The 19,802-nt window shown below is 30.7% G+C and overlaps 3 protein-coding genes across 3 annotated transcripts; 1 reads left to right on the top strand and 2 right to left on the bottom strand.

The window, feature by feature from the left end:
* Positions 1-5,081: 5,081 nt before the first annotated feature.
* Positions 5,082-17,740, top strand: LOC123296936 (small subunit processome component 20 homolog). The gene is made up of 13 exons (XM_044878651.1): positions 5,082-5,205; positions 5,272-5,552; positions 5,616-5,949; positions 8,574-9,764; positions 10,039-10,628; positions 10,727-10,894; positions 11,242-14,034; positions 14,223-15,084; positions 15,158-15,328; positions 15,391-15,783; positions 15,866-16,051; positions 16,158-16,895; positions 16,970-17,740. Exons 1-13 carry the CDS (start codon positions 5,161-5,163, stop codon positions 17,384-17,386), a joined length of 8,169 nt encoding a protein of 2,722 aa, XP_044734586.1. The 5' UTR covers positions 5,082-5,160; the 3' UTR covers positions 17,387-17,740.
* On the bottom strand, positions 6,292-7,694 carry LOC123294633 (dynein regulatory complex subunit 4). Its single transcript, XM_044875727.1, has one exon. The coding sequence runs from the start codon at positions 7,657-7,659 to the stop codon at positions 6,292-6,294; it is 1,368 nt and encodes a 455-aa protein (XP_044731662.1). The 5' UTR covers positions 7,660-7,694.
* A 530-nt stretch (positions 17,741-18,270) lies between the features above and the next one.
* LOC123296407 lies at positions 18,271-19,802 on the bottom strand. The gene is made up of 2 exons (XM_044877871.1): positions 19,663-19,802; positions 18,271-18,623 (listed from the first exon to the last, which is right to left on the bottom strand). The coding sequence occupies exon 2, from the start codon at positions 18,599-18,601 to the stop codon at positions 18,335-18,337; it is 267 nt and encodes an 88-aa protein (XP_044733806.1). The 5' UTR covers positions 18,602-18,623; positions 19,663-19,802; the 3' UTR covers positions 18,271-18,334.

Consider the following 19,802-nt stretch of genomic DNA (forward strand, 5'->3'; position numbering starts at 1 on the left):
ATAAGTATCATCGACCAGTATGGGACTGACGCCCATACTGCATTGACTAGAATTCTAGAATACTAAATTTCTTACCCTGTATAAGGAAATTGAGTACAAAATTAAGAAAATAATGAGAATAATGCAATTGTAGGCCATAAAGTTGTATTTCCTGGCATATGTAAAATATATCGCATACACCAGGGCAACCCAAATTCTTATCGTGAGTTGTTTACCATTTTCTTGATCTCTACTTACCTATAAGAAGGGTCTTTCCCGCCACATTTTACTTTGGAAAGAGCGACAATTGTGGAGTGTTTTTATACTACAAAAATGTAAGCGACAAAAGTCCCTCTTCCCAGAGTTACATATGGTTGGGAAGACTGTATTTGCGACTCAAGGGAATCAAGAAAAATTATTTTCCCCTAATTGAAGAACAACAATAGGAAAAGGTCGAAGTTGTAAATTTAAAGCTAATGAAAACAAACTTTGTCAGATTGCTGCTAGATTTTCAAATTAATCGAAAAGTTTCTAAAATAACTAACTAAATCCAGCATTTTCAAAAAAACAACATGATTTTCTTTCAAAACAAACAAACAAATGAATTTTTTGGAAAATAGGTACACTAAACGAAAATTAATACTTACAAGAAACGTCACACAACTCGTCGACACTAAATTTTCATTATTATTATTTTTTATAACGGAAATTTCCTCAATGAAAATAACAAAACCGGTAAATAAAAATGCCGATAAATTTCACAGTGTATTAGAAAAGATATGTAAATGGAAACTGATGGAAAATACTACCCGGCTTTCTACTCACAATAATAATATCATGATGTTATCCCAACTCAATTCATGTGTAAACGTGGAATTGTTGCCGCGCGCGCCGGCATAAACATCTCTATCCCTGTTTTTGTTTTCATATACGTATCCTTATCGTTCGTTAAGAGCATGAGTGAGTGAAAATGCCATTACACTTGCCTGTGCTTGCGTTACGTTACGATGCCGGTAGCACATTTATTGCAGATCTTTTTTTGTCTAAAATGTGTGTACTGTACATAAATACAACATACATTCTGCAATATTGCGGATTTTTATACAGAATGTTTACTGAAAAATTTCATGGAGAGTGTTCTTAGCTATGTTTCAAGTGCAATTTTAGGGTTCCATAGCCTAACAATTATGATAATGTTCAAAATCGGTTCAGTTTGGCGAGAGCTATAACGAAAAAACCACATTCGGCGAGAGTTTTTTATATTTTGTAGATTTCACTTGCAATTTAAATTTTGAATTTCATTTAAAAATGATTTTATATTTTTTAGGCGTAAATTTCATTGAAACTGTGTTTTTTAAACTATGATTTTGTATATATTATAATCACAGTCATTTACGACCACGACAGATCAAACTTGCATCATAGATACAAACGGAATAGGCTGATTTTTTTATTGGCGATTTCCAAAAAGTTGTAGAGCTATAAGCTCTGGTCGGTCAAGCGTTGAGTAGCACAGGTGCCCTTGGGGCCTTATCAAACATTTAGGTATAAACCAGTGCATGCACTGAACTGATGGTGAATGGTTAATCAAACGTTAAACGATTTGTTAAGTCAGGGTATAAGAAGCGAAATCAAATGTATGTATTAAAAAATACATTAGCATTGGTTAAATCAAACATCAAACGATTTGTTTAGTCATACAGATAAAAGAGAACTTGCATTAATTTTTTTTGTCACAAATTCATAAAAGAATATTTTATCTAATTTTTTTAAATTAATAACTCCATTTTTTTTTAATTATTAATAAAAAGAGTTATATTTTTGAATAAATAAAACGGTAGTGACGTAATAAATTGTGCTGTGAGCCCGCGGTTTCTATGGAAATTTGTGTTATAATATTGTGAAAGCTTGTTGCTCTGTTTCTGAATACAGTTTCTAATACAGTGTCACTTTATGGAATAGGCAAAGATCTGTATTGCCAACTAGTCTCACTAAAAAACTTTAAAAAAGAACAAATCTAGATAATTTTATTCAAAAAATAAACAAAATTATTTAAAACTGTCAGCTTGGAGCTTAAAACAGGAGGTTACTACATATAGAAATAACTGATGAAATAAATTGTAAAGATATCCAAAAAACATGTTGAAGGCACGTAATTTTCGAATTTTAAGCCCTTTTCTCCATCACCAATATAATATCTATACTAGCTTATCACCTGCTTGAATGTTGACCATTTGTAATAAAGTTTTTCTAAAGTCATAAAGAGCTGTCTTAAACAGCTTCTAATGATATATGGAGTAGGGATCGAGGATGGGCCACCTCGTATCACAACGAACCCTATGGTCTAGCCTAAGTGCTTAACATCTCGGTACATAAACGTAGTATCAATTTGGGATCATCCACTTTCTCTCCGTAATGAAGAAGAATAATAAAGTTGTATGGTTGCATTTCAAAAGTCAGTTATTCGTAATACCAATAAAATATACAATTACAATAGAAGGTGCGTCGTGAAAATCAATAATATTCATTATTAAAACATCAATAATCCTATTAAAATTAAAATTAGGTCAGCATTAACAAATAAAAGAAATTGAATATCGAAAAAAAAAAATTTAATCACCCTGGTATACGGTCAACGACCTCTCTCTTTTTACGAATATTTGGTAAAATATAAATGCTGATAAAAAGAACGGAGTAATTTATATATGAAATCTCAAATATTATCATTTTCGAATTATTTTCCCATAAAACATACCCTATAAAATAAAGTCCTCGAATGTTCCCTTTACGCTAGAATTAAAATCAATACAATAAACAAAGAGAGAATATCTAGTATATAGTCTAGTACAGTAAATGTAAATGAGGCACCAGTTTTATTATCAAATCCGAAACAACGAAGGACGGATATTGTTACTTTGAAATAAATTTAGAGATGCATCCTTTTATGTACGATTTAAGGACGAAACCAAGCAGGTCTCATTTCAAATGAAGGAGATCAACTTTATGAAATGTAATACGAGACATTTATGTATAAACGTGGAATTAAAAACTTGACTCCTAGTTCAGTTCAAAAATACTTGTTTCCTTTTCCCAGCCCTATGTTGTCCACAGAATTCACTAGTTTGATTTCCTTTCAATCAGATCAAGTTTTTCACGTAATCCGCTTTCAACTGCATTTTTATTTATAAATTTTATATACTTCCTAGAGGCCATCAAAAATAAGCCGGCATTATGAAAAAGGTCCGGGGTAGATGTGGATTATCCAAAAAGCAAAGTAGACACTTGTCTTTCTGGCACGAAGTTCAGTGACGGATACACCTATATGGGCACGATGGGCATGTCCATCATCCTAATAGACTTGTGAATTCAAAAAATTAAAAAAAAAACAAAAAAAACAAACAAACAAAAAAAATTAATCTCTTCAAATTTCAAATAAAAAAGAGAAAGGAAATTTTTGAAATTGCCTACGGTCGCAAAATTTCTTTAATCCACCTGTGGTCTGCAGTCCACCATTTGGAGACCATAGTCTGCAACCTTAAGTCTGTAATTCAAAAAAGCATTATTTTATAACATCGCAAAGAATTATATTAGTAGGTATCTACTTACTTATCGTACAAAGTTGGACACCCTAATCATTTTTTATGATAGAATGTGTCGTATTAAGAATGAAAACTCTTAGAATCTGGGCTCTTTCTTGCTTTATTAGCTATACTATTTACATTCATCCATGTGAAAATATACATTCATTGAAAGATTTTCATTTAATGCAATAAATCCTCTTATCTTCTCTGACAACCCCCTAATGTTTTGAAACAGACAAATGAAAGAATTTCAACACACAGAAAGAGTTTTATTTATATTTGTGTATGCTTTTATCGATTATTACTATTGTAGTAAAATATACACATTTCATTTTCAATTACAACTTTTGTATGGGAGTTATGACGTGATGAATGAATGAAAACTGTTTTTGGCATGATGACAGACAAACATTATTGTAGTTTATGCTTTGTTTCTGCTTTTTATTGCAAAAAAATATTTAATTTTATTCAAGAAAGATACTTTATCAGCTTAGGCAATGTTTTGTCAGTTATATTATACCCATTGCCAATGCATTTCCTTATTACAAAATGTATTTATTAATCTAACAACATACTTTAAGATACTGGCAGGCTTTTTATGTATAAATATAAATAATAACCGTCGGATCAAATGTTTTTGGTAGGTTGACTTGCTCAGGAGACTCAGCTTTTTCAGTGAGCCTTGGGCAACCAGAAGGAGGTAACTTAGCAAATTTGTCTGATCTCCAAAGGAGGTGTAAGCGAGTAGCAAATGAATCTGATACAACGTTGTCAGACAAACAATTTTAACATCCAATTCATTAGTCTTTTTTTCAATAATGATTTTAAACCCCAAAAGAAGCGTTAAAATTAAATTTTTTACCTGATCGCGTGGTTAAAGGCTCATTTGACACTCGACAAAAACCTCTTCGGAGAGTAGGCAAACATTTTTTATGTAACCTATTTCAGCAGTCCAAGACCCAATATATCGAAAACACTGCATTTCCTAACCAAGTTAAGAGTAAACAGAAGTATTGTCTGACATAATTTTTACATAACAAAGCATGTCTGCTCTTTAACTCTAACTTAAAATCTACGTAAAATCTACAACTTTGCTAATGGTCAATTTACGACTTCTTAAGTTTTCGTTATTTACGGTTACAGTTTTCTACTTGCATAAATATTGGGGTAACGAAAATAATGAAAAATGAAGCTTTTTGAAGAGCCTTTTATAAATATTTTTCATAGAGATAATAAGAATACTATATTTTTTGAACTTTTCTAATGCATTTGTTCATATTTTTAACATAGATGAATTTTCTTAAAAATATAAAACTCATAAAAATCCCAAAATGTCTTCTGAAAAGTATTTTTAAATTATCTACACTATTGTAATAGTATTGTTGGAGCTACTGGCCTCTACCGATATTTTCTTACAGCTGCTTTACTTCTCTTTCTTTCATATGTATACAGGGGAGTAATAGAAAAAGAAAGTAAATAACCACGAATTTGAAATCCGTCTACACACGTGTTGTATGAAAATGTCAATACTATAACCTCAAAAGTGGAATATAAACATGCTGTGATAAAATTTAAAAAATTTGAAACTCTATCTTCCAAAATGAAAAATAAATCAGGAAGGCATAAAGAGACGAATACTTTTACGGTTTGTTTTCTTAATTTTCTATTAATTTATAAAATTCAAATAAATAAATGAAATTTTATTTTGTAGTTTCAACCATTCGCCGAACGTATATCGAATATCGATGTTGATATTTTTCATCGAATTGGTCATAAATATGAAGAAATTGATGATGAAGTTTCATGTTACTTTCGACAAACTTTAGTTAAATGGGGTGCTTTAAATTTAACAAATGGATTTAGTAAATTTCGTAAAGAAGTTTCGGATATCGTATCGTTAGCACAATTATTACATGATAAAGACCGGGTTGTCGAGTCTTTATTAACAAATATTAGCTATAAAGATCCTTTATACTTGCAACCTTTATTAGAGTAAGTGATCTTTACATGATAGTCGTGTGTTATTTTTTAATTCATTTTGTTTTGTAATTTTAGGCTGGTAGTTGCTCTAGCAAAAGATTTGCGAAAAGAATTCTATCCATACTACATCAGATTTTTGGATCAATTAATCGACGTGTTAAATACGAAAGATACAGATGTTCTCGAATGGACTTTTCAATGCTTGGCCTATATATTTAAATTTCTATGGCGATATTTGATTAAAGACATTCATAATGTTTTAAGCAGTCTTTTACCACTATTAGATAGCAATAAACCGGATTATGTGAATAATTTTGCAGCAGAAAGTTTTTCATTTGTGGCACGAAAAGTTCATGATCGAAAACTTTTTTTAATTTCGATATTAAAACTTTTAAAACATAAACCTGAGGTTAGTCTATAAAGATTTTCTATACTAATTCATTCAATTTCCTGTCTAAATCAAAACATTTTCATTGTGTCTCTACATATCGCTATAACAAACTGTATAAAAAAATTGATTAGTAAAAATTTCCAACGAAAGATGAAAAAATAGCATGATTAAAAATCATAGGTATAAATCAAAAAAATGTTGACCAGCGAATCACCCCATACCCTCCAATTGGTCTCACTTCATTTCTAGTTCTACAAAAATCGTAATTTGTACATGCCAAGAGAAAAAAAATTCGTAATATTTGAGTGAAAAAGTTTTATTTTTTTAAGTTTTATCTTTAAAAATTTTTATAGATATTTATTATTTTATATTTTGACATACAAGTCCAGCTGGTCCTTGGCCTAAATTCTCAACATTTGCTGGTGCTGTTTTGCTGGCTCTCAGTGGCGTAAAACCAAGTTCTTCTTTTGCTATTCCAAATTGTTGTAATTTCGCTTCATACGTACGCAATAAATCATCATGCATTTTACAAACTCGTGCTAATTCATATTGCAAATCTTGTATTAGATTATTTTTGTCCTTTAACATTTGTTCAACACGATTGTTCACTTCTGTCGGAGGTAAATTACAAGTTTTCGTAATATCTACAAGCATTGCATCGCGTACTTCTAAACTATCCACTAAATGCTCTAAACGTTTTTGCAGCAGTGCATTTTTCAGCCCAGTTTTCTGTTGTAAATCCAAAATGGCTGTAATAAATTTATTTTTTAATGTATCACGTTCTTCTTTCAGCTGTTGAAAACGTAGATCCAATGTTTCGTACTCCCATTTCAAGTCTTCATGCTGTTTTTGTATTTGAGCTAACAAAATTTTTGTATTTTTCAACGATTGTTTATCTTTCTCATAATTTTGCATTTTATGTCTTAAGTCACGCGCTTCATGTTCAGCTTGACGTAATGGCCCCACTAATTTTTTATTTTCAGCATTTGTATCAGCTAATTGTTTATTAATTCGAGATAATTGATCAACCTGAACGTCGATTTGCTCCTTTAAACTAGCTATTAATGCGAGATTATTTAAGGTTATGTCATTGTAGTAATTTTTTAGTTCGCTAAAATCACGTTCGTGATTCTCCATTAGCTCAGTTATTTGTCGACTTTTACGTTCTTCCACTTCAGCCATTTCCATACGATGCTTCAATCCCAAGTCATATCGAAGCTCACCAAATTTCTTATCATATTTTAGCTCTAATTCTTTAGCATAAAGCTCAAATTCACCTCGTACGCTGCTAAGTTCTTTGGCATGGTTCAACTTTTGAATATTTAAGTTTTCTTCAAATGTTAATTGTTGCTCAATTAACTTATTTTTGAGATCAGTTTTATCCTGTTGAAGTTGATTTTCCTGAGCATAATGATCATCTTGAGCTAATTTCAAATTAACCATTTCAGCTGCACGGAGTTCAGCAATATTATTTTGCTGTTCGTAGCTTAAATGCTTAATTTGTTGCTTAAATAATTTTATTTCATCAGCATTTCGTTCACGACCCTCTTCCATCTCCCGGTCCATATTACGTAATTGAGCACGAGCTTCATCGAGCTGATCTTTTGTTAATTCCCAATATGTTCGTAACTTGTCACGTTCTAATTGAAAGTAGTTACGTTCTTCACGTTCTCGATCGGTTTCTTCTTTCAAGCGTAGTGCAAATGCTTCTAATTGTTCCCGGGTCATATCGGCGGTTTTTACACCGTCGATAATCACCTCTTCTTTCTTTTTATCTTTCTTTTTCACCATTTCGAATGTTTTTTAATATCTACAGAAAAAAAATCCGTAATTATTTTTGTTTGTCAAAAGAACCCTCGTTCGTCTATATGAGAGGAATTACTCCCTCTTCCTGCATTTTTGTATGGTGAAAGTATAGCCCATACATGCCCACGGTAATTTTTAAACTGTTCTGTGGGACTGATCAATTCCTAACTTATATTTAATCCAGAATAACGAATTCAGCGGGAGGTCCCGTGGTTCTAAATACCACGGATGAACGTATAGAGCTCAAGGTGTTGAATTAGTTTTAAAATTTAAAATCGAACTAATATGTGAAAACAAATCGTTAATTGCATGGTCTATTTTATAAATAATTTTATAGTATTCATAAATAATAAATGACTTACCTTTTTTAAAATATACAAATAAATATTTTAATTACAAAAATAAAGAATATTTAAAATAAAAATATTGCCATAAAGGCTTCTTTTGGCTATCGATTAACTTATTTATATAAACAAAATGCTTTGACAACGTTTGACACATCCCATGTATTTCTTTATACCACGTGGTGACTAGGTGTAAACCGTTTCTAAGGAACGGCTATTATGGATAAATAATATTGTTTGGTAATTATTATATATAAAATTATATATAAAATCTCGAAAACTAAATAAAGTATTAAAGTATTATTGAGTTTATCATGACCCCAAATTAATAATATAATAAAACGATATAGAAGTTTTTGCGTTAGCGGCGCTGAATGCGATTCTGCACGCAACGAATAAAACTATTTTTATTTGAATATAAACAATTTTTGTTGGTAATATTTTTATAATAACTTTACATTAGTAATATTTTGTGTAAATTCCTAATTACAGGCTATTCCCGGATGCGGTAGACTATTATTTGAAGTTATCAATGGCGTACAAGGACAATTCCATAATTGTGCTCAAGAAATCTTACCATTTTATTTCCAATCTTTTTCTGATGAAAAATGTCCCCAAAAAACTCTATTTAAATTATTGGAACAAGTTATTGCTAATATTACCCAATACATTAATCCGAAAAAAATTTCACTTTATTGGACATCGATTATAAATGTATTAAAACAATTCCATGACCAATGGTCGAAGGGGGATAAATCAGAACGAAATATGACTAATATCGAATTAGTATTAACATTAGTTGGACAAAGTATTGAATACAAAGAAGGCAAAATGTTGACGAATTCCGAATTGCTAGTTGATAGATTGATAAACCTATTAAAAGATAACATTTCGGACGGAATATCAATGAAAATATCTCAAATTGGAGCAATTATTTTACTTTACACACAAATAAGTCTTTCTCAAGAATATACAAGTCGATTAACTATCCGCATCTTATCAATTCCTTCGAAACCCACGGTGATGGAATTTATTAAAAATGTTATTGCTTGTTCTTCATTTGAAGCGTTAGTTTTACCAACTTTTCTCGAATATTGTGTAGTAGACAAATTGAATAAACAAGTTTTGCATATTTTAACTCGTATAATTCTCCAAAAATCTCCAATCCGATTAAATGGATTCACCGAATGGAAACCTTATATGATTGATTTTCCTGTATCTAAACAAATTGCATTTGAATATGAAACATCTCAAATTTTAATTGATTTGCTCGATATAAACTTATTACCAGAGCAATTAGATGACGTTGTATGTGCTTTGATTTGTGTTCCACATGTAAAAAATGTGGATAAATCCAAATGTGCGGAAAAAGTATTTACTATGGTCAAACAATTGTGTGGCAAAATAAATGGAAATAATTTAAATCGAAATGAACTCATAGAATTATTTTTTACTCTTTTGATTTGTATTGACACTTTACGAAATATTACTGATTCAATGGATAACTGTTTGGATATAATTTTAAAAACAGTTTCACCGTATGTAACAGATTATAAGTTTTTAAGTACTTTGCGAATTTTGGATATTGTTTTATCAGCATGCAGTGACAAAATTATTACATATGAATTATTGAATAAATTAAGCGAAACTTTGATGCCAAATGTTTCGTCGCAGTTTCATGAGGTGAGTGTAATTCTATTTACTTAGAAACTTTTGTGTATCGTTTTAAATCATAGAGAATATATTGCTGTGTTAAAATCATTTTTTTAGCTCTATCAGTTTTAGCCTGCAGCAAATTTAGTTTAGTGTACAAAAATGTTGAAACTTATTTATCAAATTCAATAATTTTATTTTAAACTGGCCATTTTTATTGGATTCTCTAACATACTTCTCAATACCAAATAAAATATCCACTAGTTTATTTTGTCGAATAATTTTACTTTTTGTGTATTCATAGGTTCGTTTATTAACAACACATATTTTTTCATTATTTGAAAATTTGGAAGAATTAAATTGTATCAAAACTGAAAGTAATGATGTATGGAAAATATTCAGTATCTGTTTCGATGTTGAATCACTTGAACCCAATGTTTCAACTTATCGTGAACAATTAAAAAATTTGAGCCATCTAAATATTGACAAACCACAAGCCACATTGTACAAAGATACAGATTTTAAAACATACCCGCTACGATATTTATTAGGTGTTTTATATATGAATTTTAAATTATTATGGAAACCAACCATTGAAATTATTAGTTCACAAGCTAATGGTATGGCTGTATTCGATGATTTCTGGCTAGTCTTTTTAAGTCAATTACATGTTGCTTTGAAAAATATTGAAAATGTTCCTGATACTGCAATCACAGCGAATTCGAATATAACATGTGATTTTTTATCGGATTTGTATACGAAGATTTATGGAATCAATGATAAACCAGATTATCATCATTATCGTTTGTTGTTATGGAATTGTATGGAAGAATTTCCAGATTTAGCCCACACCAAAAATCGAGATGTTACAACAATATTTATTAATTTTGTGAAGTAAGTTGATTTTTTTGGAAAATCCGTTTATATACGGAGTAATTAAAAAATGAACTATGTTAGTGCTGATATTTTATGTCTCTTGCTTTCAATTGCAGTAATGAATATTTATTATCAAATTCGGAGCTAGCCAAATCATGGAATATCCAAAAACATGAAATTAATACAAATTCAGAATCAGTACTCAATGAAAATGAAAATGAAGAAAATGTTGAAGAAGATGAATTGGATACGATAATTAAATTTCCAAGAAAAGCAACAAAATCGTAAGTTTAATTTTTGAAGCATTTCCTCTCAACCTTTAATATCTTCAGTAAGTTTATCTTATCAAAAAAACGCACACCCATCAACACATGGCGGATAACTTTTAAAGCTTTAAATGATTACTGAACTGTTATAAACAAATTTAATAAAAAACCTAGCATCTTGTTATCTTCAATAGTTTTGAATGATGCGTAGGCATATACAAGGCATTTTATGATTTTATTTGTGAGATAATCCTGTACTCTGAATCTTTTCAAACTTTTCTGCCGATGGTATTCAATGATATTTTATTCATTTGGAGTATGTTCTTAGGATTCTTAAACTACAATATTTGTTTTTTCTCTTACAGTACATTGCTAGCACAATTGGAAGTATTTTCAAAAATGCATAATCCCAAGAATATGCATCGTGAACCCGAATTATATCAGATTTACTTAGAATTATTAATGAATCGTAATTCCGACATACAAAAAGCGGCTTTAGATTGTATTATGACTTACAAACATAAATATTTGACCCCGTACAAAGAACATTTATACAATTTAATAAATGATAAACAACTTAAAAATGAGTTAGCACTGTTTCGTATCGATACTGATAGTGAGGTTTTAATAAAAGATCATCGTAAAGATTTTATACCCATTGTTTTACGTATCGTCTATAGTAAAATGATTACAAAAACTGGTCTTCGAACAGGAGGCAAGGGTGGTGGACAATTAAAACGTTCACTTATACTACGATTTTTATCTGGATGTCTTGAAGATGAATTGATGTTATTTGTGCAAATGGCATTTAAATTTTATTCACCATTCCTGCGGGACAATTGTGATCAAATTATTGCTGATATTGATACAAATCTTGACTTGCAACATACTATTGCCCCGAAAAAATTATTAAGTACGGTCAATCTTCTTGGAATTATCCTCGAAAAATTTGGGGCTGTTGGAAGCAAACAACTTCTTCCATATTTATTAAGAATTTTACTTTGCGTTGGAGGGCTGCTAAAAAGTATGTTTTCACGTCAGGATGAAATTCATGCGGGGTACTTAAATTCGTTACGTCAACTTCGCTCTTCTTCAATACAAATTATTGCACGATTTTTTGAACATTTTGAAATGTACCCATGGACTAAATCAGAAATGGATGCTGTTTTTGATGTATTTGTATGGCCATGGTTGGATAAATTACAAATTGAGGGAATCCATAGTCCTACTGCATTGATGAAATTATTTATGTGTTGGAGTCAAAATCCACGATATTTTATTCTCTTAGCGAAATATTTACCTAGCCAACCAGATCAATATGCTATTCCTTATATTTTAAACCTATTTTTGAATCCAAAAACACATTTGTCGGTGATTAATGCGATTGTAGAAATTCTGGAACATTTGTTAACACTACAACCAAGTGAAGAGGAAATGGCTGCTCCACAAATTCCTGTAGATTGCTATGTAAAAGCGAATAAGGAAATTTTAGACCGATTGCATTTGAAAGAGCGATTAAATTTTGGAAGCATAATTATCTTGACGCATGTGCCAGTAATTTTACAGTATTTGCAAAATAAAATCGAAAAACAAAAAAATTTTAGTAGAAAGGAGCTTGTGATTTTATCTCGAGTTTCTGAGTTGGTTTGGGAAGTTGAAACCAGTGATAATTTATTAAAAATTCTACTTCCAATTTTGGTGAAAAAAGCTAGCAATGCTTCAGAGGATACAGTCATACAAATGGTTACAACTCTTTGTAATTTAATCCAAAATGTTCCAAATCCAATTCGACATTTAAAAGCTGTTGCTCCATTATTTGGCCAAATTTCTACAGTTCCACCTCGAAAACTCTTATGCGAGTTTCTTCGGGATCTGACACAAAATTCTACAGACGAATCAATAGCTACAGCCAAAGTTGTCGTAGAGTTAAATGCATGGGATGCTAAATGGATTGATCAACCAGATTTCACGAGGCGACTAAATGCTTTTCGTACTGTTTCTAGTTTGATTGAAGAAGGTGTTCTCGAATATGAATTTGGGGTTATAATTATCCATAATTGTTTTTATCTTATCAAGTACGAAAATGATATATCGCTTCGAGATAACGCTTCTGACTGCCTAAAAAAATTATGTCTGTATTTAGCGATAAAGTATAAAAGTTCTCAACAGACAGAATTCGTTATAAACGATACAATTTTAAGTCTAATTCGTAATGGTATTCGTGATAAAAATGATAAAGTTCGAAGCGAATCAATTTTATTGCTTGGTTATATTGCTCGAGAATGTCCACCTGATACGTATAACGTTCTGTCAGACTTGTCACTTTTAACAAATAAAGCCGATTTAGAAGTAGACTTTTTTGAAAATTTGCAACACTTGCAATTACATCGACATGTAAGAGCGTTATTAAAGTTTTCTCAAATTTCGAAAAATTTGACAAAGCCGTTTAGTTCAAGGACTTTAACGCAGTTTGTTTTACCACTTATAACACAGTATTTATGTTCGGATAAATATTTACAAAAAAATACGATTGTGGACGCTGCAATTGAAGCTGTAGGATCTGTGTGCCGAATGCTTCCATGGCATCAATATGAGACTATTTTACGATATTATTTAGGAAAATTAAGGAATAAAATTGAATATCAAAAACAGTTGGTCCGAATTATTGTAGCGATTTTAGATGCATTTCATTTTGACTTATCTCGCGCAAAAGACATCCCTAAAATAGAGAAAGTAGAAATACCAAAATATACGGAAGAAGATGAAAAAGAAGAAAGTGAGACGGAAGAAAAAAAGGAAACCGCTGAAGAGGAAGAGAAAGAAGAACAACTCGAAGAATTATTGGAGACTGAAGCACCTGAATTCAATGATATTGTTGAAGAAGTACACGAAAAAGAATTAACTGTGTTCGAAAAACAAACAATTTTAGCACCTTCTGCCGCTCGGCGATTAATTTATAGTATTACAACAGGATTGCTACCACAATTAAATCGAGCAATTTCACAAATGAAACAAAGTGATCATTCACATAAACTAAATAAAAAACGCACGGGGGCTGAAAAAGAAGAGGACGATATACTACGTGTACCAATTGCTTTAGCGGTTGTTAAATTATTACAAAAATTACCAGAAAATTTACTGGAACGCAATTTACCAGGGTAAGTTTTATTTTTCATTTAAAGCCATTATTTAAAATCTCTTCTATAAAAATCTTTCTAAATTTATCTTCTAGAATAAATTGAAATATTATGCTGCTATGGCTTGATGCCAAATATAAATTTTCCTTTCTCTGCATTATTTTTGCCTAAACAACTATTGAAAGTAATCACTAGTTTTCATTTTACAGGATTTTCATGAAAATTTGTACATTCTTAAAATCACACTTAGAAAGTGTACGACGTGTTACTCGAGAAATGTTAGAAAAAATAATGACCTCTTTGGGTCCGCAATATTTGAATACGTTATTAGATGCCATTACACCATTAATGACTCGCGGATTTCAGGTCTACGTCTTAGTATATACTGTACATGGTGTATTAAACAGTTTAAAACCTTTTTATAAACCTGGTGATTTGGATAAATGTTTAAAAACTGTTCTCGATCTATGTATTGGAGATATATTTGGAGTTGTTGCCGAAGAAAAAGAAGTTCATAATATCGTAAATAAAACATCTGAAGCGAAATCCACTAAAAGTTATGACACTTTCCAAATTTTAGCACAATTTATTACGAAAACACATTTAACTGAATTAATTTTGCCATTGAAGGATATACTAAGCACATCTTTCACTTATAAGAAAGTTCGTAAAGCAGAAGAGTGCTTACGGCGTATTGTCCTAGGGGTAATTGATAATAAATTTATTACCGCCGAAGAATTACTTCAATTTTCATTTGATGTGACATCACAAAGTATTCCAGAATTAAAATGTGTTGAAAAACCAATTTTGACTAAAAAGGAAAAAGAATTACAAGCACGTCAAAAACCAGATTGTTTGATCATTCCAGCTGCGCCCAAGTCACGATTTGGTGAAGTTCGAAATGCAGTTAAGCAGTCGGTGAATAGTAATGCACATGTGTTAATCGAATTTGGATTACAGTTATGTAATTTTCTATTAAAGCGAGAGCGATTAAGAGAATTGGACTATCGCAAACGAATGGATCCGTTTGTCCATTTAATGTTGAATTCATTAAAATCGAAACATGTAAAGGTAAAGCACACCCAACCGCTTACTCTACAGTTAACTTTTTCTGGTTAATACTATATGATTTCTTTAACTTTAGCTCAGCACTTTGACCTTAAACTGTTTATGTTGGGTTTTTAAAATGGATTTACCAGCCTTGAAAGATAGCGTGAAAGAATTTGCCAAAGAAATATTTGGTTTATTACATAAGTATGCCGTGGCTGGATTAAGCAAAGGAGATAATTTTGATTTAGTTTTGATTGCTTTTAAGGTAAGAAATATTTGAGAGAAGAATTCCATACGAAAAAATACGTATTTCAATTTTTTTTTTAGGCAATGGGAGTCTTAGTGAGGGATGTAAAATATTTCATACTAGATGTGGATCAATTGAAAACGTTGCTCTTATACACAGAGCAAGATTTACATAATCACGATCGCCAAGCAACTGCATTTAGTTTATTGAAAGCAATTATTAGTCGAAAATTTATTGCACCTGAAATACATGATGTAATGCAAAAAGTTGCTAAAATTAGTATAATTTCTGAGATGGAATATGTTCGACAACAGGCACGAAATGTATTTCATCAATTTTTAATGGACTATCCATTAGGGAAAAAGTTAGAAAAGTATATTACGTTTTATTTATCACAATTAAATTATGAATTAGATTTTGGACGCCAATCTGCGTTAAATATGATTTTATCGTTAATACAATCTTTTCCTTTGGTAAGTATCGCAACGCTCTGGATTGTATTAAAATTATAAATGTGAAAAACATGAAAATTTAATGATTATTTTTTTATCGCAGGAAGTATTAAATGAACAAAGTCCAGTGTTCTTTGTAACATTAGGCGCACGATTAATAAATGATACTTCACCGGAAATCAAGAAATCAGCCGCGCATTGCATTAAAACAATGTTGGGACGTTTAGAACGAAAGGAACGTGATAGTTTAATGGATGTAATTGTGACATGGTTCCAAGACGAAGAACAGGTAAATATATTTTTAGAAAAATAAGAAACTCATCTAGGTGGTTAAGGTTTGGTTAATCAAACTATTGTTTATTTTAGTTATTTTAAAATTTTGTTCCCATTTGTAGATTAGCCATCGACAATTAGCAGCTCAATTATGTGGATTAATGGTAACAGCCGAGAAAGATGATTTTGATTCTCGACTCGATAATTTAATACCGATACTACTGTTACAATTTACGCCGGGCTTACGTTTAAATGAACCCGGGCGATTTGTACGTGTACGATATGAAAATGAAACAGATTTTGCTGATGAAGATGTCCAACGTATGCGTGATCATCACTTATTTCAAGTGTTACAACTCTTATTGAAATTATGTGTAGCTTGTCCAACATTTTTAACACGTACCGAACAAATAGAAGATTTTGCAAAATATGCTCAAAGTTTTCTCGGCTACGATCACCAGTGGGTCCGCTTAGCTGCTGCACAATTTATTGGTTTTGTAATGACTAAATTGAATACTGAATATATTGCAAAACTGTATTTAAAAAACAAATCCGAACCAGGTTATTTGAGTAGTATGCCACGAGAAGATATAAAATCTTTAACTTTAGATTTGTGTGCTCAATTACAAGTGGATAACGTAAATGAACAAATTGTAGAGCAAGCGGTGAAAAATTTAATATTTATAGCACGCATTTTAAAAGAATTACCATTGACAAAAGATAGTTTGAAAGATGAAGATGACGAAGATGAAAATGAAAATGTTAGGGGAAATCAACGGATTAATTTGATGTGGTTGGTACGGCGATTGAGAAAAGTTGTTTTTGCAGAAATATCTCAAACACCTACTGTAAATGTTTTGGTAAGTTTATCTTTTAAACGAAATATCTTTCAATGATATATCTGCCAACAAAAACTATTTGTTTTTCTTTTTAGCGTCAAGCAGTTTTTCGTTGGATTGGTGGTTTAACAAGAATGTTAACTGCTGAACAAATAACCCCTATTTTATATCATTTATTAGCACCATTAGTTCGTGAGTTGGCCACCGAAGAAGCTTCCGCCGACATCAAACTATTAGCAAAAGAAGTATCTAACGAATTGAAACGAATAGTTGGTAGTAGTATCTATACAGAAACAGTATCAAAAGTACAAATGAAATTAAATGTAAAACGTGCGGAACGTAAGCGAGAACGTATACAAATGGCAATCACGGATCCAGAAAGAGTTGCGAAAAAGAAAATTAAATTCCAAGCAAAGAAACGAGAGTTGAAAAAACGAAAAGTGGCTGAAATGAGAGGAAAACAGTATATAAAAACGAAAAAACGGAGAGTCGTTGATTTGGAAGAAGCTTAAAATTGTAGATATTATAATATTTGTAAATATAAGTAAATAAATTTTCTATTATTTTGGACATTAAAGTTTTTTCCTAATTATCTTAATTAAGTAATTTTATGGTGTCCTCGGGCAAAAGATGTCTAAATTGAGTCACATTTTTATGAATTGCAAACAAACGACGACGTACCGCAATGCCTGAATCTGTTTAGGTGTTTATCTCCGTACAATATTGTAAAAATGTATTGGGCTAAATGCATTTAGTCTAATAATGTGTTATTTTTGACTCATAACGCAACCATTTCTTATAATACCTAAATATTGTGTACCAAGTGCTGTGTTAATATAATTTTTTGACACTATGCCCATAGCAAGACAACGGCCATTATTTCTAGCATTTTTTTTTCTCAAAACTAACGTTTTGTTTGGTTGTTTTTTATATTGTTTGTGCAAATGCGAATGGACAAAATACGACATTCGTTCCATCTCTAGTCTGTACAATTCTAAATTTCGAATGTATAAAATTTTTTTCTATCTATTTAATTTTATGAATGGTATATTATTTAATGTGTCGCATGACTTTAAAGAATAGAAAAATGTCATAATTTAGATTGTCAGGTCAATTTATGACATATGGTAGATATAAACTCAACCCTTTGCGTTTTGGGAAATCAGCCTGGAGCATAGTTTCGCGTGATGGTAGATAAATGTTATATTTTAAGATAATTTTTTTAATAATATGTTATATGTATTTTTAATGAAGTCATTGTTTTTATTTTAACGACAATATAAAAGTGGAAACTTATATAATCGAAATTTGTTATTTGTCTCGTTTAAATATATCATTTAAAAAATGGAAAGAATTTCCTGGACCTGTATTTAATTAAATAAAAATTCCCAAAAAGTAAGTTAATGCTATTTATTTTACAAAAATTTACAAAGAATTTTAACTATTCGTTGGAATTGTAGCTAATCGTAGTTAAAACGTCGACCACCATCAAAACGAAAACCATAAGCTGCTGAATTTTTGGCATCGACTAAAGCAGGATTTAAATGTTTGTAGTAACTTCCATGACCATGTGGTGCTCTTGATGATCCAGCCGGTGGACCACGTGGATAAAATGCTTCAAATGTTCCAGCTGGTGGTATAACTGATTCCACTTTTGGATCATCTGGATCATAAGCCAAACCAACACAAATAGCCAGTAATAAAATAAATATTGTTTGAGTAACCATTTTCTTAATACATAATTTTTACCTTAAAAAAATAATATAAAGTTCGGTGAAATAAACCAAAAAATTACTAAAAAGGAAAAGCAGGATCAAATCAACTAGAACGCTAAAGGAGCATAAATTGTAGGGTTTAAAAATATTCCTTTGCTATGGCCTGATGCTTTTAGTAAGATATTTGTGAGTTCGTATCATTAAAGTATTGAAAAACAAACACGGATTCAGAAAATGGTTCGGAGTAAATAATAATTTATACTTGTCATGTTCTTATTTTCCAGATTGTCCCATTGTCTACTAACCACTGTCTTGTGGGGTAAAAAATCATTTTGAGAAAATCACAAAAACAAATTTGTTTTAGCGATTTGATGCAACTTGGTAAATAGGATAATTTTTATCCAAAATATATAAAAAATTGGATTTGTTTAACGATGGAGTTACTTAGTAATTTTTGGGGTTTTAAAGGCACGAAAATCTTATTGATTTTGCTATTGGACAAGTTTCTCCGAATATTACCCCTCGTACACTAAATATAGTAATCTCTTTTTGGAGGGGATAATTTTGCTCCCTCTCTAGCTCCGTGCTTGGAAACTTATATAGAATGCCAAACGCCGATTTAAAAAATGAAACAAACGATAACCGAATATTGAAAATATATTAATTTTTTTATATTATTATTTTGAATGTACTGCTGAAATTTGCTGTGATAATTCCGTCTCATCCGGTATAAAGATCTAGCTGACAATATTAAAAAGGAAATTTGTTCAATATACAACAATACCGAAGATTGAGTATATTAGCAAATAAATTGGTAGTATTTTTTAAAAATCGACTGTTAAATATATCTTCTCATTCTGAAATTGTTCCCAATCAATTTGTAATTGTGAAGTTGAGAAGGTATATATGATAATCCTCTAAACATTAAATGTGCAAAACATTGAGTTACAAAGGAAAACTGAATTCATAAATTGCATATATTCATTGCGCAGCTGCTCATATTAAAATTACACCGATTGAAAGTCAATAACATTTTAACATATTATTAATTACAAAAATGAAAATAAACTTACCACTTATATATAAAAAAAAAAAGAAGTTATATCACTCACATCCAACAATACAGAAAACTGGTTGAATATATGTGATAATAATTTGTCAAAAACTTTTTAACGTATATCAAAATTATAGCATACAAATCTGCAAACTTTCA

Source organism: Chrysoperla carnea, chromosome 3, assembly GCF_905475395.1.
Source record: "Chrysoperla carnea chromosome 3, inChrCarn1.1, whole genome shotgun sequence".
NCBI lineage: Eukaryota > Metazoa > Arthropoda > Insecta > Neuroptera > Chrysopidae > Chrysoperla > Chrysoperla carnea.

Coding starts and splice junctions, on each gene's coding strand:
- LOC123296936 (XM_044878651.1), top strand. CDS start 5,161: ATGAAAAATAAATCAGGAAGGCATAAAGAGACGAATACTTTTACG. Junction 5,950..8,573: donor TTTTAAAACATAAACCTGAG/GTTAGTCTATAA, acceptor TCCTAATTACAG/GCTATTCCCGGATGCGGTAG. Junction 15,085..15,157: donor TAAAATCGAAACATGTAAAG/GTAAAGCACACC, acceptor CTTTAACTTTAG/CTCAGCACTTTGACCTTAAA.
- LOC123294633 (XM_044875727.1), bottom strand. CDS start 7,659: ATGACCCGGGAACAATTAGAAGCATTTGCACTACGCTTGAAAGAAGAA.
- LOC123296407 (XM_044877871.1), bottom strand. CDS start 18,601: ATGGTTACTCAAACAATATTTATTTTATTACTGGCTATTTGTGTTGGT.